At 44.2% G+C, this 18,644-nt stretch overlaps 1 protein-coding gene across 1 annotated transcript in view; it reads right to left on the reverse strand.

The window, feature by feature from the left end:
• Positions 1 to 7,352: 7,352 nt before the first annotated feature.
• Dpys (dihydropyrimidinase) overlaps positions 7,353 to 18,644 on the reverse strand; it is a 77,606-nt gene continuing 66,314 nt past the window's right edge. Inside the window, exons 9-10 of the mRNA XM_034516497.2 lie at positions 9,538 to 9,655; positions 7,353 to 7,749 (exon numbers count right to left, since the gene is read on the reverse strand). Coding sequence (XP_034372388.1) covers positions 9,539 to 9,655 — 117 coding nt within the window. The 3' untranslated portion in view covers positions 7,353 to 7,749; position 9,538. The remainder of the gene's footprint in view (positions 7,750 to 9,537; positions 9,656 to 18,644) is intronic.

Here is an 18,644-nt window from a genome sequence, read left to right on the forward strand (position 1 = left end):
ATGAAACTAGTCATGTTGGCAAGCTCCGAGATTGATTGACAGCTCTTGTTTCAATGATAAGTGAAAAGAGCCACAGAGGTAGATTTCCAACCTCAACCTCCAGCTTTCAAGTGTGTACACATACATGGGAAAAGATGAAGCAAAGTATAAGGGCTTGTTAGTCAGAAAACATACCAGTGAGGCAAACATGAATTTTCAACATGACTCTTGTTCTTGCATGTACTTGAGGTTAAGTCCCAGCTTGCATCATTAAGGATGGGGACACTAACAGAGTCTAATCGCCATGGAAGGGGTCAAGAAACTCTGAGAACCAATGTTTTGTTTGGAGTCTAGAGTCTCCTGGAGGCCATCTCTATGGTTCTCTTTTAAGGTCTTGGATACTGCTCTATTGTGAAGAGACACTAGACCAAAGCAGCTTATAAAACAGAGCGTTTAGTTGAAAGTTTGCTTACAGCTTCATAAGATTAGTCCATTACCACCATGTTGTGCAGTGTGGCAGCAGTCAGGCAGACACTGGAGCAATAGTTGAGAGGTTGTGTGTAGAGACAACAACCATGAGGCAGAGAGAAAGTGAACTGGGGCATGGCATGTGCTTTTGAAACCTCAAAGCCCGCACCCTGTGACACACTTCCTCCAACAAGGCCACACCCACTTCAACAAGGCCACACCTCCTAACTCTTTTCCGAGAGATCTACACCGTGGGGATCAAGTGTTCACGTAAACGAGTCTAAGAGGGCCATTCTTATCCAAACCATCAGATTTGATATACCTGAAGCAAACAGCCTTGGATAAGACAATGAAAATGACTGATAAGGCAAGTTATTTCTTGACTATCAAGTGTGAAGAAATTCTGTATTTCTACTTTTTAAAGATCTTGCCTTCATATGTTTAAATGTGCTTCAAATGAATTGTTTGAGAAGACAGTGTTCCTTTGAAAACATGTTGCATCAGGACAGGATGTGAACATGGCTGAGTGCTGTTGTGGTTAGAAGATGGAATCAGGCATAGCACTCACTACAGGCAGATTGAAAATGGCAAAAAACGCAGAAACAAGTTGCCATGGAAACGAGCCCACTAAATGGAGCTTGGCAGTTCTAAACCTCTGTATCATATAAAGAAAAGCAAACGGGTGAGGTAGGACTTGACGGCATAAGCCTGAAATTATAACACTTGGGAAGCTGAAGTCCCAGGTTTGAAAGAGACGGAGAGACAGAGAGACAGAGAGACAGAGAAAGAGAAATAGAAACAGAGAGACAGACACACAGAGAAACAGGGAGAGAGACAGAGAATTTGGGGTAAGCTAAGTCTTGGTTCCAGGCCCATGGTCACATAAATTTGGCTCTAGAATAAACTATCTCCGTTTTAGGTGAGAGCTGTCATTGTTTTGTTTCCAGTCAACAGTATGAAACAAAGACCAAGACAGATGACCATTGTTGTTAAGGACTGAGAAGTGGTCCCTGTTAACTGTCTGCTACCAGAAAGAAAGCTAATTGTTGCCATAAAAGGGGTTCAAATTCAGAGCCTGTTAGTGCTTTTCAAATTGTCATTTGTTTCTCTTTGTAGTGTTACAATTGAACCTAGGGTCTGGCACATGCTGGGCAAGTGTATTATCCCTGAGCTACCTTTCCTAGCACACTGAGTTATTATATTTTTATTTTGACATATAATTTCAGTAAGTTACAATCTCCTGCCTCAGTTTTCTGAATAACTAGGGTCTCAGGCCTGGTTTGCTGGATTCTCTCTCTCTCTCTCTCTCTATCTCTCTCTCTCTCTCTCTCTCTCTCTCTCTTTCTTTCTCAGAGCTGAGGACCGAACCCAGAGCCTTGTGCTTGCTAGGCAAGTACTCTACCACTGAGCTAAAAATCCCCAACAGTTGCTGGACTCTTTCAATTCACCTGTTCTCTCTCATCTGTCAGTTCACTCCGACTTGACTAAGGGTGACCTCTGAATGACAGAACACCCCAAATGTCCTGAATCTGACAACCCAAACAGAGTTTATGTCACTCCAGAGAACCAGCCTCCCTTTACCCTGTAGTTTTGGTCCTATGGATTGTCCCTTCTAGGCCTCCTTTCTAGCCAACAAACCCCACTGTCACCTTGCCTAGGACTCTCATCTTCTTGGCCATCACCCCCAGCCCAGTGGCACGACACCTCTCTTGAGGTCACCCTCTGCGTGTTCAAGCCTTGTCCCACAGAACTCACTTATACCACCTGTCTTACTCACCCTGGTCCACCCCCCTACAGCCTCTTTCTCTCAGCCCGACCTTAGCTTTGGTGTGCTTGCATCTGGCTCTGGATTGAGCATGTGTCCCTCAGTGTGGATTGACTCAGAAAGTGCCACACTGTGAGCTGTCACCCATACCCCAAGCCTCTGTACCAATAAACAAAGCTCTAGCTTCCCCCAGCAGGGCGGGCGACACCTCCACTTCCTGGAGACAAGGCTCACCTTCCTTTTTTACCCACGTTTTTTTTTTTTCTCCCCAGCCTGTGGCACTCTCCTTGCAGAACAACCCTTCAGTGTGACTGTGAGCTCATTCATCTATTTTTACAGCCCCCCCCTTCGCTTTCTAATTTCTCTCACCCTATGTCTGCTCTTACTAGCAATTTCCAGAGCAGCTGACTGAGCATGACGCTCAGATTGTCATTCTATTGCACGCGTTACACTGTTATTGCTTGCTCACAAATGTCGCCTCTTTGGGTTCTTTTAAACAATGCAGTCAAGGAAGCAGAGGAAATTTTACTGTCTCCAGTTCATAGATCAAGAAATGGAAGTTCATAAATGGGAAGTGACGTCATGTTCCCCAGACTACATATATTCTGAGAATCGCAGATACCAAGGCATCTCCAAATGCCTATGTTGTATATTCTTATTGCAGGAGGTGGTGTCACCACCATCCACTCTTGCTGAGTCCTTTCTTGTTGACAGGTACACCAGCATCCTGTAAAGAACTGGTGCATATTAACATCAAGCCGTGTCTGTCCTCTTTCCTCAGCCTTCAGATCCAGGGCCATAACTTCATAGTCTGAAGAATCATCATTTGTCCTTTGTTGTCTACAATCAAAATGAAACAAGGCAACAGGCCTATCCTCAGAGTCGGCCTGCCTGCCTTCCTTCCTTCCTTCCTTCCTTCCTCCCACTCCGAAGGACCCTGAAGTCCCAGCCCCTTGGGCAGAGCTGCCCGCTGCACCTCCAGGAGCTCCCCCCACCCCGCACCTCCAGGAGCCCCACCAGGCATTCCCAGATGCCTCCACTGCTACGTTTTGCTCCCCCAGACTCATTTTCCTATCTTCTTAATGTGCTGTAAACCTCTTGTCTCCACAGACCTGTGCCTAACTGTAAATATTGATTGGAGGAGGCGTGTGCTGTGTTCCTTAAGAATGGAAAACAAGCCTTCTTACTACAAGAGTTCCCAAGACAAGTGAATTATTTTCAGTGAGATTGGCCCCAAGATGTGAAACCTCACAGAGTATTGTAAACAGCTTAAGAAAGCAGAACTAGGGGAGGTGGAGGCCAGGAGCATGAATTACTCCTAACCCGCTTATCTGAGGTGCAGAGAGACGTGCCTGTGTAAGAATGGCTGCAGGAACAGAGGGAGGAGGCAGGCTGAAGGAGCTCGGTGCACCCTACAGTCAAGTCTGCGACAGGTCCAGCCGGATTGGCTGGGTAGGCAGCGGATTGTGGTGACACCTGCTTTCCCCGCAGTCCCTTCCCAGGGCTTTGCAGTAACTGGGGAATGGCACAGGCTGGATAATGTGCCAGATGCTGGCTCCCTTCCGGCTCTGTGCTGGCTGCTCTGTGTGCATTCGCCTCTGCCTCACCACATCCCTACGACTCTTCTGCTCATTGCATTGTCACAGTGACTCAGTTCCTTGGCCACGGTCTCTGCTGATCGATGCTGCCTATTGGAACCTAAACCACCATAAAACACGGTGTTCAGAGCTGTCAGTAGCTGGATAGATATTCTCTTCGGGGTGGAAACGACTGTGTCCTCTCTGAGAATGTGGGTTCCTTGTGTGTCTTGTTTTGGGGCTGAAGAACCATCTGACTTACATTTGCATGACAACATTTGCATTACAACAGTTATTTACAAATAGACTGGGGTTTACATCTTGAGTCACTTGCTAACCAGATGCCAACACTTTGGGCAATTACTAAGCCTCTCTGAGTTTTGGTATTCTCATTGTTAACTAGGAGCAATGCCTTCTCAGAAGCTTGTAGACAGAATAAGGTGATAGAGTCCACATAGAGCTTATAGCCCTGGTGCAGGCACATAACATAATAAAGGTAACTAGGGGTTACCATTTAGGATCTACTGAGCACATTTAAGGTTTCATTAGAGAAAAACCCAGAGGTCCTGTGTTCTTCTGGAGACTACATTCTATTGTAAGGCAAAAATAACAAAACAAACAAATAAAAACACAGTTCGAAAATGCCCAGCTAACATGTTCTACCCCTCTAGCTTTTATACAAACACCCCGTCTCAGAATCCTAAGGGCCAGGCTTGTAAACTTTGTAAGTTGACAAGCACCACTGATTCACCATAGATGGCTCTTGAAAGAGCAGTAGCCCCGCTCATGAACACACATCACTATTGTTTGTTGAGTTGGCTTTCATTATGCAGCCCAGCCCTCTTCTACTCACTCACTACCTCTTATTCCCAAGATTACTCATTCCTCCAGTGTGCTTTCCTGGGCTGCTCCGTGCAGCTTTTCAGGGGCAGTAGCAACTGAAAAAAAGGGTCTGCAACTGAAAAAGAAAGGGTCTGCACACAACAGGTACGCAATAAACAATGGCAGGGTTGTGGTTGCGCTGTTTAAAAGACTTGTCCACAACCATTTTCCAGAAAGAGGTAAAAGGAGAGAATAAGTTTGACAAAAAGAAATCTCATTATTATATTGTGTGCCTCCTTTGTGACCCAGTGTTGGGTAGTTGGAAAAGAAGAGGGGAAAGGCAGGTGGAGGGAGGATAGGAGACAGAGACACAGAGAGCCAGGGCATTATGCATAGTATCTTGGTTGTACTGGCTTAGTTGTATCAACTTAACAGACTTTAGAGTCATCAGAGAGGAAGGAGCCTCAATTGAGAAAATGCCTCCATGAGATCCAGCTGTAAGCCATTTTCTCAATTAGTCATCAATGGAGGAGGACCAGCCCATTGTGGGTGGTGTCATCCCTGGGCTGGTGGTCCTGGATTTTATAAGAAAGCAGGCTGAGCAAGCCATGGGGAGCGAGCCAGTAAGCAGCACCCCTCCACGGCCTCTGCATCAGCTCCTCCAGGTTCCTGCCCTGCTTGAGTTCCTGTCCTGACTTCCTCCAGAGGTGGACTCTAAATGAACTTTTTCCTCTCCAATTTGTTTTTTGGTCATGGAATTTCATTGCAGCAATAGGAACCCTAAGATTTTAGTCTTTAACCATTCTTGCATAGAAAACAATCTTAGCTACTGCATTTCATTAATATAAGAACTGAAACTTAGGATGTTTATATGTCTTGCTCAGCTGGTTCAAATGCAGCTTTTGCAACCTTCCAGCCTTTGACAAGTCTACAGTTCTGCCCCTTCCTACAGAGGGAGAAGAGCTCTTGCTGTGTGGCTGCCTCCATGTTTATCATCTCCCATGCTTCCAAATGTATCCCTGCTCATTCTGCTCATGGTACCCACATCCTGGCCTTCATGCCCACTGATGTCTCCAAGATGGCTGAATGCCCTCATCTTGTGCCTGGACTTGGACCACATCCCTTTTCAGAGCTTCTTTCTATTCTTCTTCCACCACTGAGAGATTGGTACTAACAAATGTCGTGAACTTCAAGGAAAGGACAGTGCGGACTAGGTTTTCTGGACAGCCATTTTTATTGACATTGCCAGCATTGGGCACTAAATTGTTTAGGACTTAGGTATCAAGGGCCTCAAGGTACCCTACAGGGACTCTTAGGGTTTTGCTTTGTAAATGAAGAAACTCTGGTTTAGGAAGATCAATCAAACTCCATAAGGAAAATGACCTTGGTCTCCCAGGCCATCTGGAAAAAACAAAAGGAGTCCCATATGCATTTCCAAGGACTTTGCTGAAGCCCAGGAATCCTGTAGCTACCTCCCTCTCTCCTAGACAGTGGTGCGGCTCCAGGGTTGTTTCTGCTTCTGAAGACTCTCTCACTTCATCTGTATCCACTGAAGAATTGGGCAGGAAGTCCTTCACTTCCTCTCCTATTTAAAAACTATAAAGTATCCACTGAGTGCCCCGAACTCACCTCACACTCTGCTGGGTGTGAGGGAGGAATAGTGAGCCAGACAAGCCCCTCCTTGTAGGAGCTTTCAGCTTCTGGAGGGAGGAGGAAGGAGGGAAAAAGGAGAAAGGAGGAGACAGAGAAGTGAAGCCATCAGCTATCTCAGTCCCTCAGTGAGTGTGCTTGGGGAATTGCCTTCAGCACAGTGTGGGTTACCCAGTCTGAGGATGCTGACCTTACTTATCTAGGATGACATCATGTTAACTACCCATGCTCACCCTCCCTTACACTTGAACCCATCTCTTGATCACTTTTATCCCCTAATGTGAAGTAAATGCCGTGTAGAATCTACAGATACAAAGGGTAACGGTACCCTGCAAGGGGTAAGGCACAGTGGTGGAATGGATGCTGGAGCCCACCATGGAGCTGAATAAAAGAAGGACCAACCTACTTTGGAAAGCCTCCAGGAGATGGTGACATTTCTAGAGCACAGTAAATGATGTGTGAGGACTGACTACTGGGTAAGGAAGCAGCTTACTCACTCACTGGTAAAGCAGTCTGGGTTCTAGAACTGCTTTTGTAGAACAAAGTGTATGGAGGGAAAAAAAAATAAGACGTTTTGCAATGCCTTTTAACCTGAGGGAAAAAAAGATTTGCAGTTTAATTGAGCTAAAGATTTCTATTCAGGTACAGCTTATCATCCTACCTTCTGTGTGCTCAGAGCAAGTGACACTGGGCTCCACTACCCTTCCTTAAAGGATCACATCCTCTCCTGGGCTGGTATACCAGAGTGTGGGTACAGCCCAAGAGAAGCCCAGCCTTGCTGCACAGAGGGACCAAGACATGACCAAGACACAAGAAAGGGCCTGGGAGGAAGAGATCACCATGGTGACCTCATGTGATGCCAATTTCATTTAATCCCCTCAAATCCTGAATCCATCAATGGAATTGGATATTTTGCCACAGACTCATTTAATGGTTGAGTACCGGATCTGATTTCTTGAGACCCGTCATGGGGCTTGACTTACAGGTGACACTGATACACAAGAAATCATGTTCTCTCACCAAGACCAATCCTCAGGGTCTTAGTCCCATCCTGTAGGTAGAAGGGCACACATGGAACTCAGACACTAGAATACAGAACAAAGCTCCCGATGTTTATTAATTGTGATGAAATGTAAAATCACAGTGATTTTTCAAACAAATGTAGACATTAAAACAAAACAAACAAACAAAACCTTTTTTTTTTTTCTTTAAAATTCCAAAGAAAGAAATCTAGTGCAAGGAAAGATGGCATTTGAAAGGAATCCTCAATGAGTCTTCATGCAGACGTTTCATCCCAATAATGTTCATTTATATCTTCAGTCTTCCACAGCCACAAAGGCACAGTGAGGCAGACAGTTATCGCTTCTGAGAGAAAAATCAAAGAGGCCTAGATCGATGATTTCTCCTAAAGGATTGGGGGGTGGTGCTTCTCCAGGGGTTTGCAGCGCGGTGGGAGAGGGACCTCGGAAGCCTTTGCTCTGCCTTTGCCTTTGAAGAGAATAAAAGGCATTCAGTGTAGCATTCTCCCTCACAAAGAGACACTGGATTCAAGCTAGCGCCAAGAAACGCTCTAATCAAAGCAAACACTAAGCCGGCTCCTACAAAAAAGCTCCATGTAACACGTGATCACATCGAACACCATTTCTTTCTCTTGCTAATCTCCAGAATTTTAAATATAAACTTTCCGAATCACATGAATATTCCTGAAATGTGGAAATGACAGAAACTCTGAAGCTTGAGGCTGGTGTTGTAAATAATAATAATAATAATAATAATAATAATAATAATAATAATAATAATAATGTTCAACAATGAGAGAGCTCACTGCGCGTGGGTGCCAGGTCTGCAAGGTCTCGGTGCTCATTGTCCAAATCCCCGTGGTCACAAGGCTTTTGACACACAGGCTGTCAGATGGGAATGTATGCAGTGCCACAGTATGTAGAAACCAGACCTGCGTCCAGCAGTGTTCCAACCGACACACATGTACACCTCCATCCATCCGGTCGACTTCTAACAGCAGTGCCTGTCTCTTTGACATCGCCCTGTGACATTTGTCCTCTCTAAAGTTTACACTTGAGAAACGTACAGTTGCTGGGCAGTGGTGGCGCACGCCTTTAATCTCAGTACTTGGGAGGCAGAGACAGGTGGATTTCTGAGTTCGAGGCCAGCCTGGTCTACAGAGTGAGTTCCAGAACAGCCAGGGCTATACAGAGAAACCCTGTCTCCAAAAGAGAGAGAGAGAGAGAGAGGGAGAGGGAGAGGGAGAGGGAGAGGGAGAGGGAGAGGGAGAGGGAGAGGGAGAGGGAGAGGGAGAGGGAGAGGGAGAGGGAGAGGGAGAGAGAGAGAGAGAGAGAAATGTACAGTCAAGTCCCCAAGAAAACAGCTGATTTAGTGTTGGCTGTATTAACAATCTCTGACCCACAGGTTATAAACTGCACATGTCCACTAGTGTAGGACTCTCCAGATGGCTACATGTTGAAGCATACAATATACATCACAATATACATCACAATATACATCACAAGTACAGCCATCAAATGGCAAAAATGTGCATTTTACTGACTCAGTGGAAGTGACCTCATAGAGACGCTAAAACTGTAGCTCTGTCCTTTAATACCAATTTGGCAGAGGAGGAACAGAAAACAATGGAGGGAAAGAAGCAGAAAAATAGAAGGAAATAGTGGGAGTTTCAAAACAGAAAGCTCTGTATGTCCAATGACATCATGAGACTGGACAGTGTTTCAAAGTCTTCCTGTACTGAAATCTACACTCCTCCAGAAACTCCATGTCAGTGTTGCCAAATACTTCTAGAAAACTATAAAAGTTGTGTAACTTTATTTCCTCATTTGTATTCATTTTCCATGCACTCTGAATCATAGAACACAGCTGCATTTACAATACAAAGATTCCTCTTCTTCCACATAAAGTTCTAGTTGGTTGTCAAATATTGACCATGGAACATGCTTTTAGTACAGCAGGCAGGGCTCTCTGCCTGAGCTAGCTTTCTGCCTGAGCTAGCCTACCGCTTTGTTCTCATAAAAGATTCTCTGGGGCTCTTTTGGAATATTCGTGAACACTCTACAGAATGAATATTTAGCTAGCCCAAGGCCTACTTCATCTAATCAAGGCCCATCTAATGTTCTAACTCTCAGGGCCTTTATCAGAGTTCCTTCTACTCTGAAGCTCTGGACTCTTCAAAAGCCTGGGAAGAAAGACGCTGATCTTACGTGCTGTCATCATATGCTGGTACTCACTCCCTAGCTCCACAACACTTACATCAGGAGTAGCCCTGCATCCTGGTTCCAGCTGTGACATCTTCTTTTGTTTCTCTGGGTTTCAGTGTGGTGGCTTCTCCCTTGTAGGGCGCACGCTTCACTGGCACAGGCGTGCAGGTCTGGAACAGAACACATGCCATTTCTCTCTTGTGCCTTCCTCACATCGTGAATTCCAACTTACCTTCTTGAGTAGCCAAGTTAGTGTGAATCGTGAGCAACAACTCTGAGTGTATCATATGCAACCTATGCTCTTACCGTCCAGTCTCCCTCTGGATTGTCTTCTTAGTTGGTGTTAATCTGCATCACAGAAAGACCCACGAGGGCTGGGGAGGGTGGCTCAGTGGGTAAAGTGCTGCCACTCAAGCTTGGGGATTAGAGTTGTCTCCTAAGAACCCAGGTATAAGTTAGGTAGGTAGGGAAGCTGCTTGTAATTCCATCCTAGGGAGGCAGTGACAAGGGCTCTCCAGGATGAGCTGGTTAGCAGGACTAGCTGATCAGCGAGTTCTAGGTTCAACTGAGAGACCTTCCCTCATTAAATGAAAGTGGCAGAGTAACAGAGGAAGGCACATGAGGTCAACTTTGGGTCCCAACATGAATGACATATGCACATACACGTACATATACATACATGTATGTGTACATACCTGTGTCTACACACATTCAAACACCCATATACACAAGCAAACAATTCTAGGAAAAAGAAAGCAAGCCAGGAATTGTTCCAGCTGGCCTCACACTCTGTAAATCTCACACCATTCCCCATAGCCCTCTCTCCCATTCTTACAGCATATTTGGAGGATCAGGCAACGAGAGCCTCTGCCTCTGCCCTACCTCTGTCCTAGGTCCATCAGGACTTTGCTTGATCCCCATCATGGCTTTCCTTGATTCTAGTCCTATTGTCATCTCCACACGTGCCACTCAAGTGATGCTCTGGTTACTTGGAGATCTAAAACTTTAAACTTACCTTAACCCCATGGTCTCTGACTATATCCTTCATCTCAGGTTTTTATCTCTGGGCTTCTCTCTCTCTAGGCTCTAGCTGCCCCAATAGGCTGAACCCTATGTAGTTATCGTCCAAATCAGGACACTTCTGAAAGTGGGAAAGGTACCCGACGTTGTAAGCCACCATAACCCAGGCTGCCCTGCAAGCAAACCAAGATTTCCTCGCACCCTCTTTTCACCCTCTCTTGCCTACTACTTGTGGGTCTTGTCATTTTCTCTGTCCCTCTTGGCTAACCCCATGGTGTATTTCAGTGACTGCTCTTGGGGAACCAACACAGCAGGCAGACATTTGTTCATGCATTTGTTTGACCTGCCACTTCCCAGACCCTGCTCCACCTTCCTCTTTCTACAGCAGTGTCTGGACCTTAACTGCCTTGTTGTGTTCCCTTGTCACCTTTCTGTGTGTCCTGAGCACACCCAGAACAGACCACAGCACCAAGTGTGTGGGGTCCTCCTCATTTATGGGAGGCTTGTTCTAGGGCAGTGATTCTCAACCTTCCTGTTGTGGTGATACCCAGTCATAAAATTATTTTCATTGCTACTTCAGAACTGTAACTTTGCGACTGCTATGTAAACATCTGTGTTTTTAGATGGTCTTAACCCTTCCCTGTGAAAGAATTATTTAACCCTCCAAAGGGGTTGTGACCCATATGTTGAGAACTACTCTTCTACAGGCTGGTCAGCTGCTCTAAATATCCCTTTTCAGGCTTGTGCATGGGCTGGGATACTTAAACTTTTCTTTCCTTTTGGTTTGTTTTTGTTTGTTTGTTTGTTTTTCTGTCTTTTAATGCTCAGCCCAGGCAAACACCAGGCCTGAAGCTGCAGTCCTCTTTCCCTCGGGAACTCTTGGGTACACATACCACTGTGTTCTGCAGTTGCCTTTGCCTTGTCTGTCTCTCCCAGAAGACTGGGGCTTGGTAGATTACTCTGTTGTCTCACAATGATAAATATAAGTAGTATGCTAAAAAATAAGGAAAATGGTCTTTGGAGCAGAGAGTCAGGGTGTTTTCCAGATAACCCCCCTTTCTTCTTGTGTGAGATGTTCCGGTCCAGACTGACTCCATTTTCCCCAAGCTCCTTTGTTGAACCCATCATGCATTACGTTCTGGGCTGCCCTTTCTTGTTAATTAGCTGCATTCAATGTCCAGGTCTCAGGTCACCTGGTATCTAATAATTGCTTTCCAGCTGTCTAGTCACTGCCCTGGTCAGGCCTCTGAACAGCATGTAGCCTGGTAGTGCCCACTTTGGTCACACCATCTATGTCTCTGGCCTGCCAGCCAGGTCCAGACAAACATTCTACTGTATGTCCACCTCAGACACTTTGGGTGGGTAAGGCCTGGTTTTCTACCAGAATAATGAGGTGACAGTGGCCACTCCTACCCACACTGCCACCTTAGAAATAAATTAACTCCTCTCAAGTGCCCTGCCACCCTACATTGCACAACCTTTCACGCTATCAGATATGTGAGCAGGAATCTATGACAATGACGGTCTAGCCTCCAGCTTCCCAGAAATTTTAACCTTTTGATATTTTCCTTTCCTTAGAGGTAGGTAAACTCTGGAGCTCTGTCCTGGCTGGAATTAAATCAAATCATCTGCATTCCTATGCTGGGGCTTGGTAGCTTCCTCTTGGTAGATGTTCCCCTGACATCCTGCTCTATGTGCTTCTCAGAACCTCAAGGGATAATCACTGTGACAAAATGACGCTGGCTCTGCAGCACTGCCCAGGTGAGCATTTGTTTTCTAAGTAAATGCAACCTACCACTTTTAGCAAATTGAGTCTTAATCCTCTCCTCTAGTTAGAATCACAAATTTCCATGTGAAACATGAAATGCCAGCATAATACAGAGCCCAGATTCAGTGGAACCTCACATTGATGCTCAGAGATTACACTATTGGTTCAGACTCCACCCCAGTGTCCCCTGCTGAAAGGATACTCAATTCCCAGCAGATTTTTAATGACGCATAAATCACAGGGTCCTGGGTGAAGGCTGAGATGATGCAGTTGAACATAATAAGTGGATTCAAACTCCTGCTTGAAGGAATTCTTCTCTCTTTTGCTCTACCTTGCAGGCCAGCTTTCTCCAGCTCCCTGGGTAGCTTTGCTTTACTTGTTCTCTGAAGCTTGGGCTCCCTGAGCATGAGTAGGACCTCTCTTTTAGCCGGTTAACAGTTGCCTTGGTGACCTCGGACTTGGGATGTAAATCTATATTTGATGACTCTTAACTTGATCTCTAGCCTTCATCTTTCTCATTTCAGATTCTTCCATCCAGATAGCTAGAGAGGTATGTAAAGTGAGTCACTAAGGAGGACTTACACACTAGGAGCTGGAGTTAAAAGAGGTAGGATGTGACCCTTTGGGATCATTGACTGCTGGTTTCTGGGTCCCATATCCTGGAGGTCCCACATGCTAGTACCTTGAATCTTCCTGACGATCAACAGTATTTGTGAAATGAAGGGAGGGTGCTTGGATATTGGACTTCTGTGAACTGTTTATCATTCTGTTGAGAGCAACATTATTTAAATTATTCAACAGCTCTCTCAAGTTGTATCTCAAGACACTGGGGACCTAAGGACACATCTGGTACAGGTCATGTAGTCTCTCTGAGATTTGCCAATCATACTTGGGCAACGGTAGTTTCCATCTCAAGAGTACAGTAATCAAATAAGATGATTTGAAGGTAAATACACATGAAAGGGTCCCCTGAGTGCAGGGAAACCAAATTAGCCCCTCACTTAACGGAATACCGGTGGATTATTTTAGCAGATGAGAGTTCAATTTGAGTTCATATTTAATTATGATTGTCATTGCGATGTTTTAATAGAAAGACAAAAATGAGAATTATATGTAGTGCTATGAATAAACATTAATTGCAATCATCATTATATCTACATAATTACAGAAATGCTTTTTGGTTAGTTGATCAGTCGAAGAGGAACATGTAAATTGATAGAAAATGTGACTGTATTATCTACTGAGAGAGAAATGAAGGGATGCCAGATTTCTGAAGGTAGCAAGAACAATAGAAGAGACTCCTTTGACCTCAACGGAATGACTGATACTGTGTCACCCGCGGAGAACAAGATGACAGCCCCTTGATAAAGAAATTCAGCCCACCTCTAGTGAAGTTCAGGGGAGGGGGTGGGCTTTTGGACATGCTAAGCTGAGCCACCCACGATTTCCCATGAGTCATTACAACGTGAGCAGCCCTTGGGTTCAATGGAAGAGGCTCAACAATAAAAACATATGTACTTTAGAATTCTTGAAGTGTGCTGTGAACTATTGCCCAAAGGCAGTGCAACGACATTGAACCTTCTCACTTTGGGGCTGGCTCCCTGTTTAAGTTTGTTAGCTGAAGGGGGAGCCCCTCCATGTTGCAGAGGGAAGACTGAGGACCCATTGAGAGATAGGAGGCGGGGCTACATACAGAGTAGGGTTAAAACCTTATGATTAATGTGCTTTATAGTGAGCCTCAATTTCTTAATCTATAAAATAGGATCACTTCCTTCATCTCCAGGATTGTGAGATCTAAACTGTGACACCTCAGTGATGGTCAATAAATATTACCAGCTGAACAACGTTGAATGGTTAGGTGAAGCAAAGAAAGAACACAGGCTGAGTGCCCCTCGAAATCCTAGAGACTAGACATCTTTTATATTTTGATGTGTTTTGTTTGGGCATTCCCAGCTATAAAATTGGACATTCAAAATTCCTAGTTTTCAGATTTTGGAGGCTCTCAGTTCTCAGAGAAAGTACCTTTCATGCAGTAGTAGTCTGGTGAATATTATCAGCAAGCCCCCCTCTTTCTTTCCTTTCCATCTTTAACATCCTGGGTGTAGTGGTTGCCCGTTTCTGGGATGTAAGTGTGCCCTTACATTTGCTTCCCCGCTGCCACACTGACATCAGTGGCTGAGGGCTGGACAGAGATAGAGATGCACCAAGTGTTTCTTTCAAGCCAGAGGCAGCTCCAGCAGATGCTCCACCTTTGCTGCTTATTAGCCATCAATCCAGTGAATCCGGACTGTACGGCAGGCGGTGACATGAATTAAATGACTTTCTCACACTACCACCTTGAGAGAGGCACTGACAAACTATAATGTTGAAAATGGAAAATACCCATTTCAAGGACCCAGTCAGTCATCCGTTCAATTTTCTCTTATCTACAAGGAAAATTACGCTTATCACTGCAAAGATACAAGGAGTTTCAAAGCTTTGGCAGCAGTAACCTGAAACCATATATTTCTCTAGGAGGCTGTTCTGATTTCTCTCTAAAGTGCAATGTGACCGTATTCTCCAGAAAAGGTTGCACTTGCCTAATACTGAAGAGAGACAGACAGAGACAGTATCTCAAAGAAGGCTCATATTTTCAATTTTTGTTGAAAATTATTATACTCTAAATATAAAAAAAAAAAAAATCCAGGGATATAATGCATTTGAAATTAAAGAGCTTTTGTGTTTGGTAAAGAATTAATAGTATGTAACTTCTTTTTGTGGATGGGCCTGGTACTGTTTGTATTCTAATGCTAATTCTACTCTCCTGGGAGGGGCAGTCTGGAACAAGGAATGAGTCACTACTCAGGACTTCTTGTGAATAATGAATAAAGGAGCCAATCACTGGGAGAGTAGGAGGCGGGACTTCTGGGTTAGACAGAGTGAGAGAGGAAGCAGGAAAGAGTTAGGGCCTTTTGAATCGGGGATAGTGTAAGGGCAAAATGTAGTTACTAGTGGTTTCCGGTGTTAATATTCTGTCTAAACTGCCCACAGCCTTTTTAGACTAGCTCACAGAGACAATACAGCCTTAGAGAGTGAGACTTAAATTATATATAAAGTTAAATGACTCTTTTGGCCTACAATAAGAAGACTCTAGAACCTAAAACAGATATTTTAAGATTAAAATTATTCACTAGACAAAAGGGGGAAATGAAAGAGAATTTTGAAATAGGCCCAAACTAATAAAAATAACAGGACCCTGTGATTCCATTCCTTTTCCTAACCTAAATAGTTAAAAGTGCCTGCCAGCAGGTTTGGGCCAAGTTAATTAGATACAGAGGAGGTGGAGTTACAAGACAAAGGCCTGTTAAAACATCCCAGAAACTGACTGGCCAAGAGAAGAACTACACCCTGCCCCCATGGACCGGTATAGCCTGCTGATGTTCAAAAAAGTAAAACAACCAATCGTGTGCACCCGTGCAAAAGTTTCCTCTTTTCCCCACCCTGCCCATATATAAACCCTAGACCCCTGAGCCTAGGAGTCAGTCCCTCTATCCCCTATGTGAAATATGGAGATATGGACTGGCCCAGAGCTCTGATTAAACCGCCTCATGTACTTGCATCAAGTCGGTCTCTTGTGTGTTTTGGGTGCGTGCTGTCCTGAGACTTGAATGGGGTCCCCTTCTGGGGAGTCTTAGACCTTTCACCAGCTTATGATGAATCCACAAAGATTTGTCACTGGAAGATTTAGATTTAATAATATGTATTACAAGATTATCATTCTAGTTGTTATGCCCAGAGATTGAGTTGCCATTGTTTCTAAACTAAGTTTGTGTGATGTTTCTCTTCTCATGATGACTCAACTGAATTCAAGAGGGAAAGGTACAGTGGCAAAGCCTGGGTTTGCCTGATGTGCCCTACAAAGGCTGTGGGGTGGGGATGGCTTGGTAGTTACCCGCCAGTGGGAACCTAGTGAGTTGGGTGGAGAGATTTTGGAGCTCTGGTGTCATGTGGCCCTCCAGTGCTGCCAGTAGCACGGGAACCAACCATCAGTTTTAATACTTACCACAACAACTTCTCCTTCAGGAAACTTGAAATATCAAGTTTCTGCTACTTTGGTCTTTCCTTTTATTTCTTTCATTTCTCTTTCCTTCCTGTTAAAGCTCTTCCTTGGGTGGCTTTTTGTGCAAAATTTAAGTACTTTTAATGTCTCCTTTTTTTAATTGAAAACGTTATGGGAAAAATTAGCTGCCTATATTCCAAAATAATAATAATTTTTAAAAAAAATTGCCTCCCCTTCCCTTCAGATTCATGTCTTTTATTTTGTACTTAAAATTAAAAAAATATTTTATGAGTATAAATATTTTGCCTACTATGTCTGTGTAGGCAGTAGAGTGTATCAAATCCCTAGGAACTGGAGCTACAGATGGTTCTGAGCTCACATAGGTAACCAAAACAGCAATGTGCTTTCTTAAGTGCTGAGCCAGCTCTTTATTTTAATTTTTTTATTGTTTTGTGTGTGTCACATGGCTGAAGGTCCCCACGGAAGCTAGACAGCTGCATCAGATCCCTGAGAGCTGAAGGTACAGGAGGTTGTCAGCCATCTGATGGGACTGTTGGGGACAGAACTTGGGTCCTCTAAAGATCAGCAAATGCTCTTAATGCCTTAATGGCTTCTCTCCAACTCCTGGACAGGCCTCTTAGTTCCTAAATATATCACTCACCTCACTGTGCTGTCAAGTCAGCCTGCAGGAAGCTCGCTCATTAAATGTTAAAACTGCTTCTTAGCACACAAAGCAGCAGAAAACCCCTGGGGTCTTCACAGTTACCACTTGTTACCTACCAGTGTCAACATTTCTAAATTAACCCCACAGCAAACTCAACACCATCTTAAGCATTGACTGTGTTGACTGAGAACTGTAAGGACAGGGTGTGGCTCAGCACAGCACAGGCCTAGGCTCTGTTCTAGGTGGTACCCAGAAAAAAAAAAAAAAAAGGAGAGGTATGTATGGGGGAAATAAAAATAGATTTGTAGTATTTGGGAGAAATTTAAAGTATTTAAGGGCACTGGTTTACCTAAGTAAAACCTTAGGAAATTATTTAAAAAGTAGATGTATTTATGTAAAGGACTCTTAGGTATCCTTAAGTCAAACAAATTCACAAGCCCTTAGAACAGAAATCAAAGAGACCATAAGAATTAAACAAAATGAATTGGAAAACAGCTAGAGAACTTTGGGGGAGGGGAATACATATATGAAACACGGGAAGCAAGCAAGTTCCTGAAGGGAATCCATGCATTACAAGGACTCTTGAGGTGGGGCTGTGAACATGGGTGAACTGGAGAACAGAAAAGCATGCTCTGTGAGGCCAGCCACCGCAGCTCCAAGCCACTTTGTTTGAGACTACAGAATTGCCTCCCCACCCTGAAAATGCAGAGTTCTAGATTTTTTTCATCTAAAAGATTTTAAACAGTATTTTAGTCCTTTTAGTGAATTTTAAAAACTATTCAAAACTGCATAAACTAAACATGAAAAATGCAAAATAAATTAAAAACAAATACAGTTTTAAAAATAGTCACTGAATGGTTACAAAGATTCTGAGCCTTTGTTAAGGAATCCATTATCAAACTGAGAAAGCAAAGAGATACGACTGACATTAATTAATTCTGACATTTCAAACTCTTATTTGAGGGTTAAGATGTTTCACTTGCAGGTGGGAAAGCAGAACCTAAGGACCTTGCTCCAGGCTGTGCTGCCAGCACATGGGGAAGCAAGGGAGAGTGCATATTCAGATCTTCCTTCTCCAAACACCCATGATGGTTACCCTCAGAAAGCTCCTTTCAGATTTTTAGCTAAAGGGAACACATTTTTGCTGCACTAAGACCCATAAAAGTGCATAGTCAGGTAGACCACACCATCCACAGCAGCTCCCAGCCAATGACTGGTGCCATTAGGAGCTAGCTGACCCAGAGGTAGCCTAGAGATTCTCTCTGAACAGAACCCAACAGAATCTGACCTGTACAGCCCTCTAGAAGGTGTCCCTCACTTTCCTGTCCTCTCAGGTCATTCTTGAATTGCATTTTTGCCTCTCAGCGTTTCCCCAGCTCCTTTAATTTTCTCTCACAGGTGTCTCCGACAAACCCCACTCTTGATCCATCTGCACGCCTGGTTCTTGGAAGACCCAGACCTAATAGTTGCTCAAAGCCCTACCCTGAACAAGAAAGTTAAAAACACTATTAGAGATATATGTATGAACCTCTGGCTAGGAGCTCTTTCACTGAAAGCTGGAATGTGCCTGTCCTCTTCTGGTCAATCTCAACATTCCAGGAACATGTTAAACGCACTCTGACATGGTGCTACCACCATGAACAATAAATAACAAACCTGACGCCCAGG

Source organism: Arvicanthis niloticus, chromosome 13 (genome assembly GCF_011762505.2).
Source record: "Arvicanthis niloticus isolate mArvNil1 chromosome 13, mArvNil1.pat.X, whole genome shotgun sequence".
Classification (NCBI taxonomy): Eukaryota; Metazoa; Chordata; class Mammalia; order Rodentia; family Muridae; genus Arvicanthis; species Arvicanthis niloticus.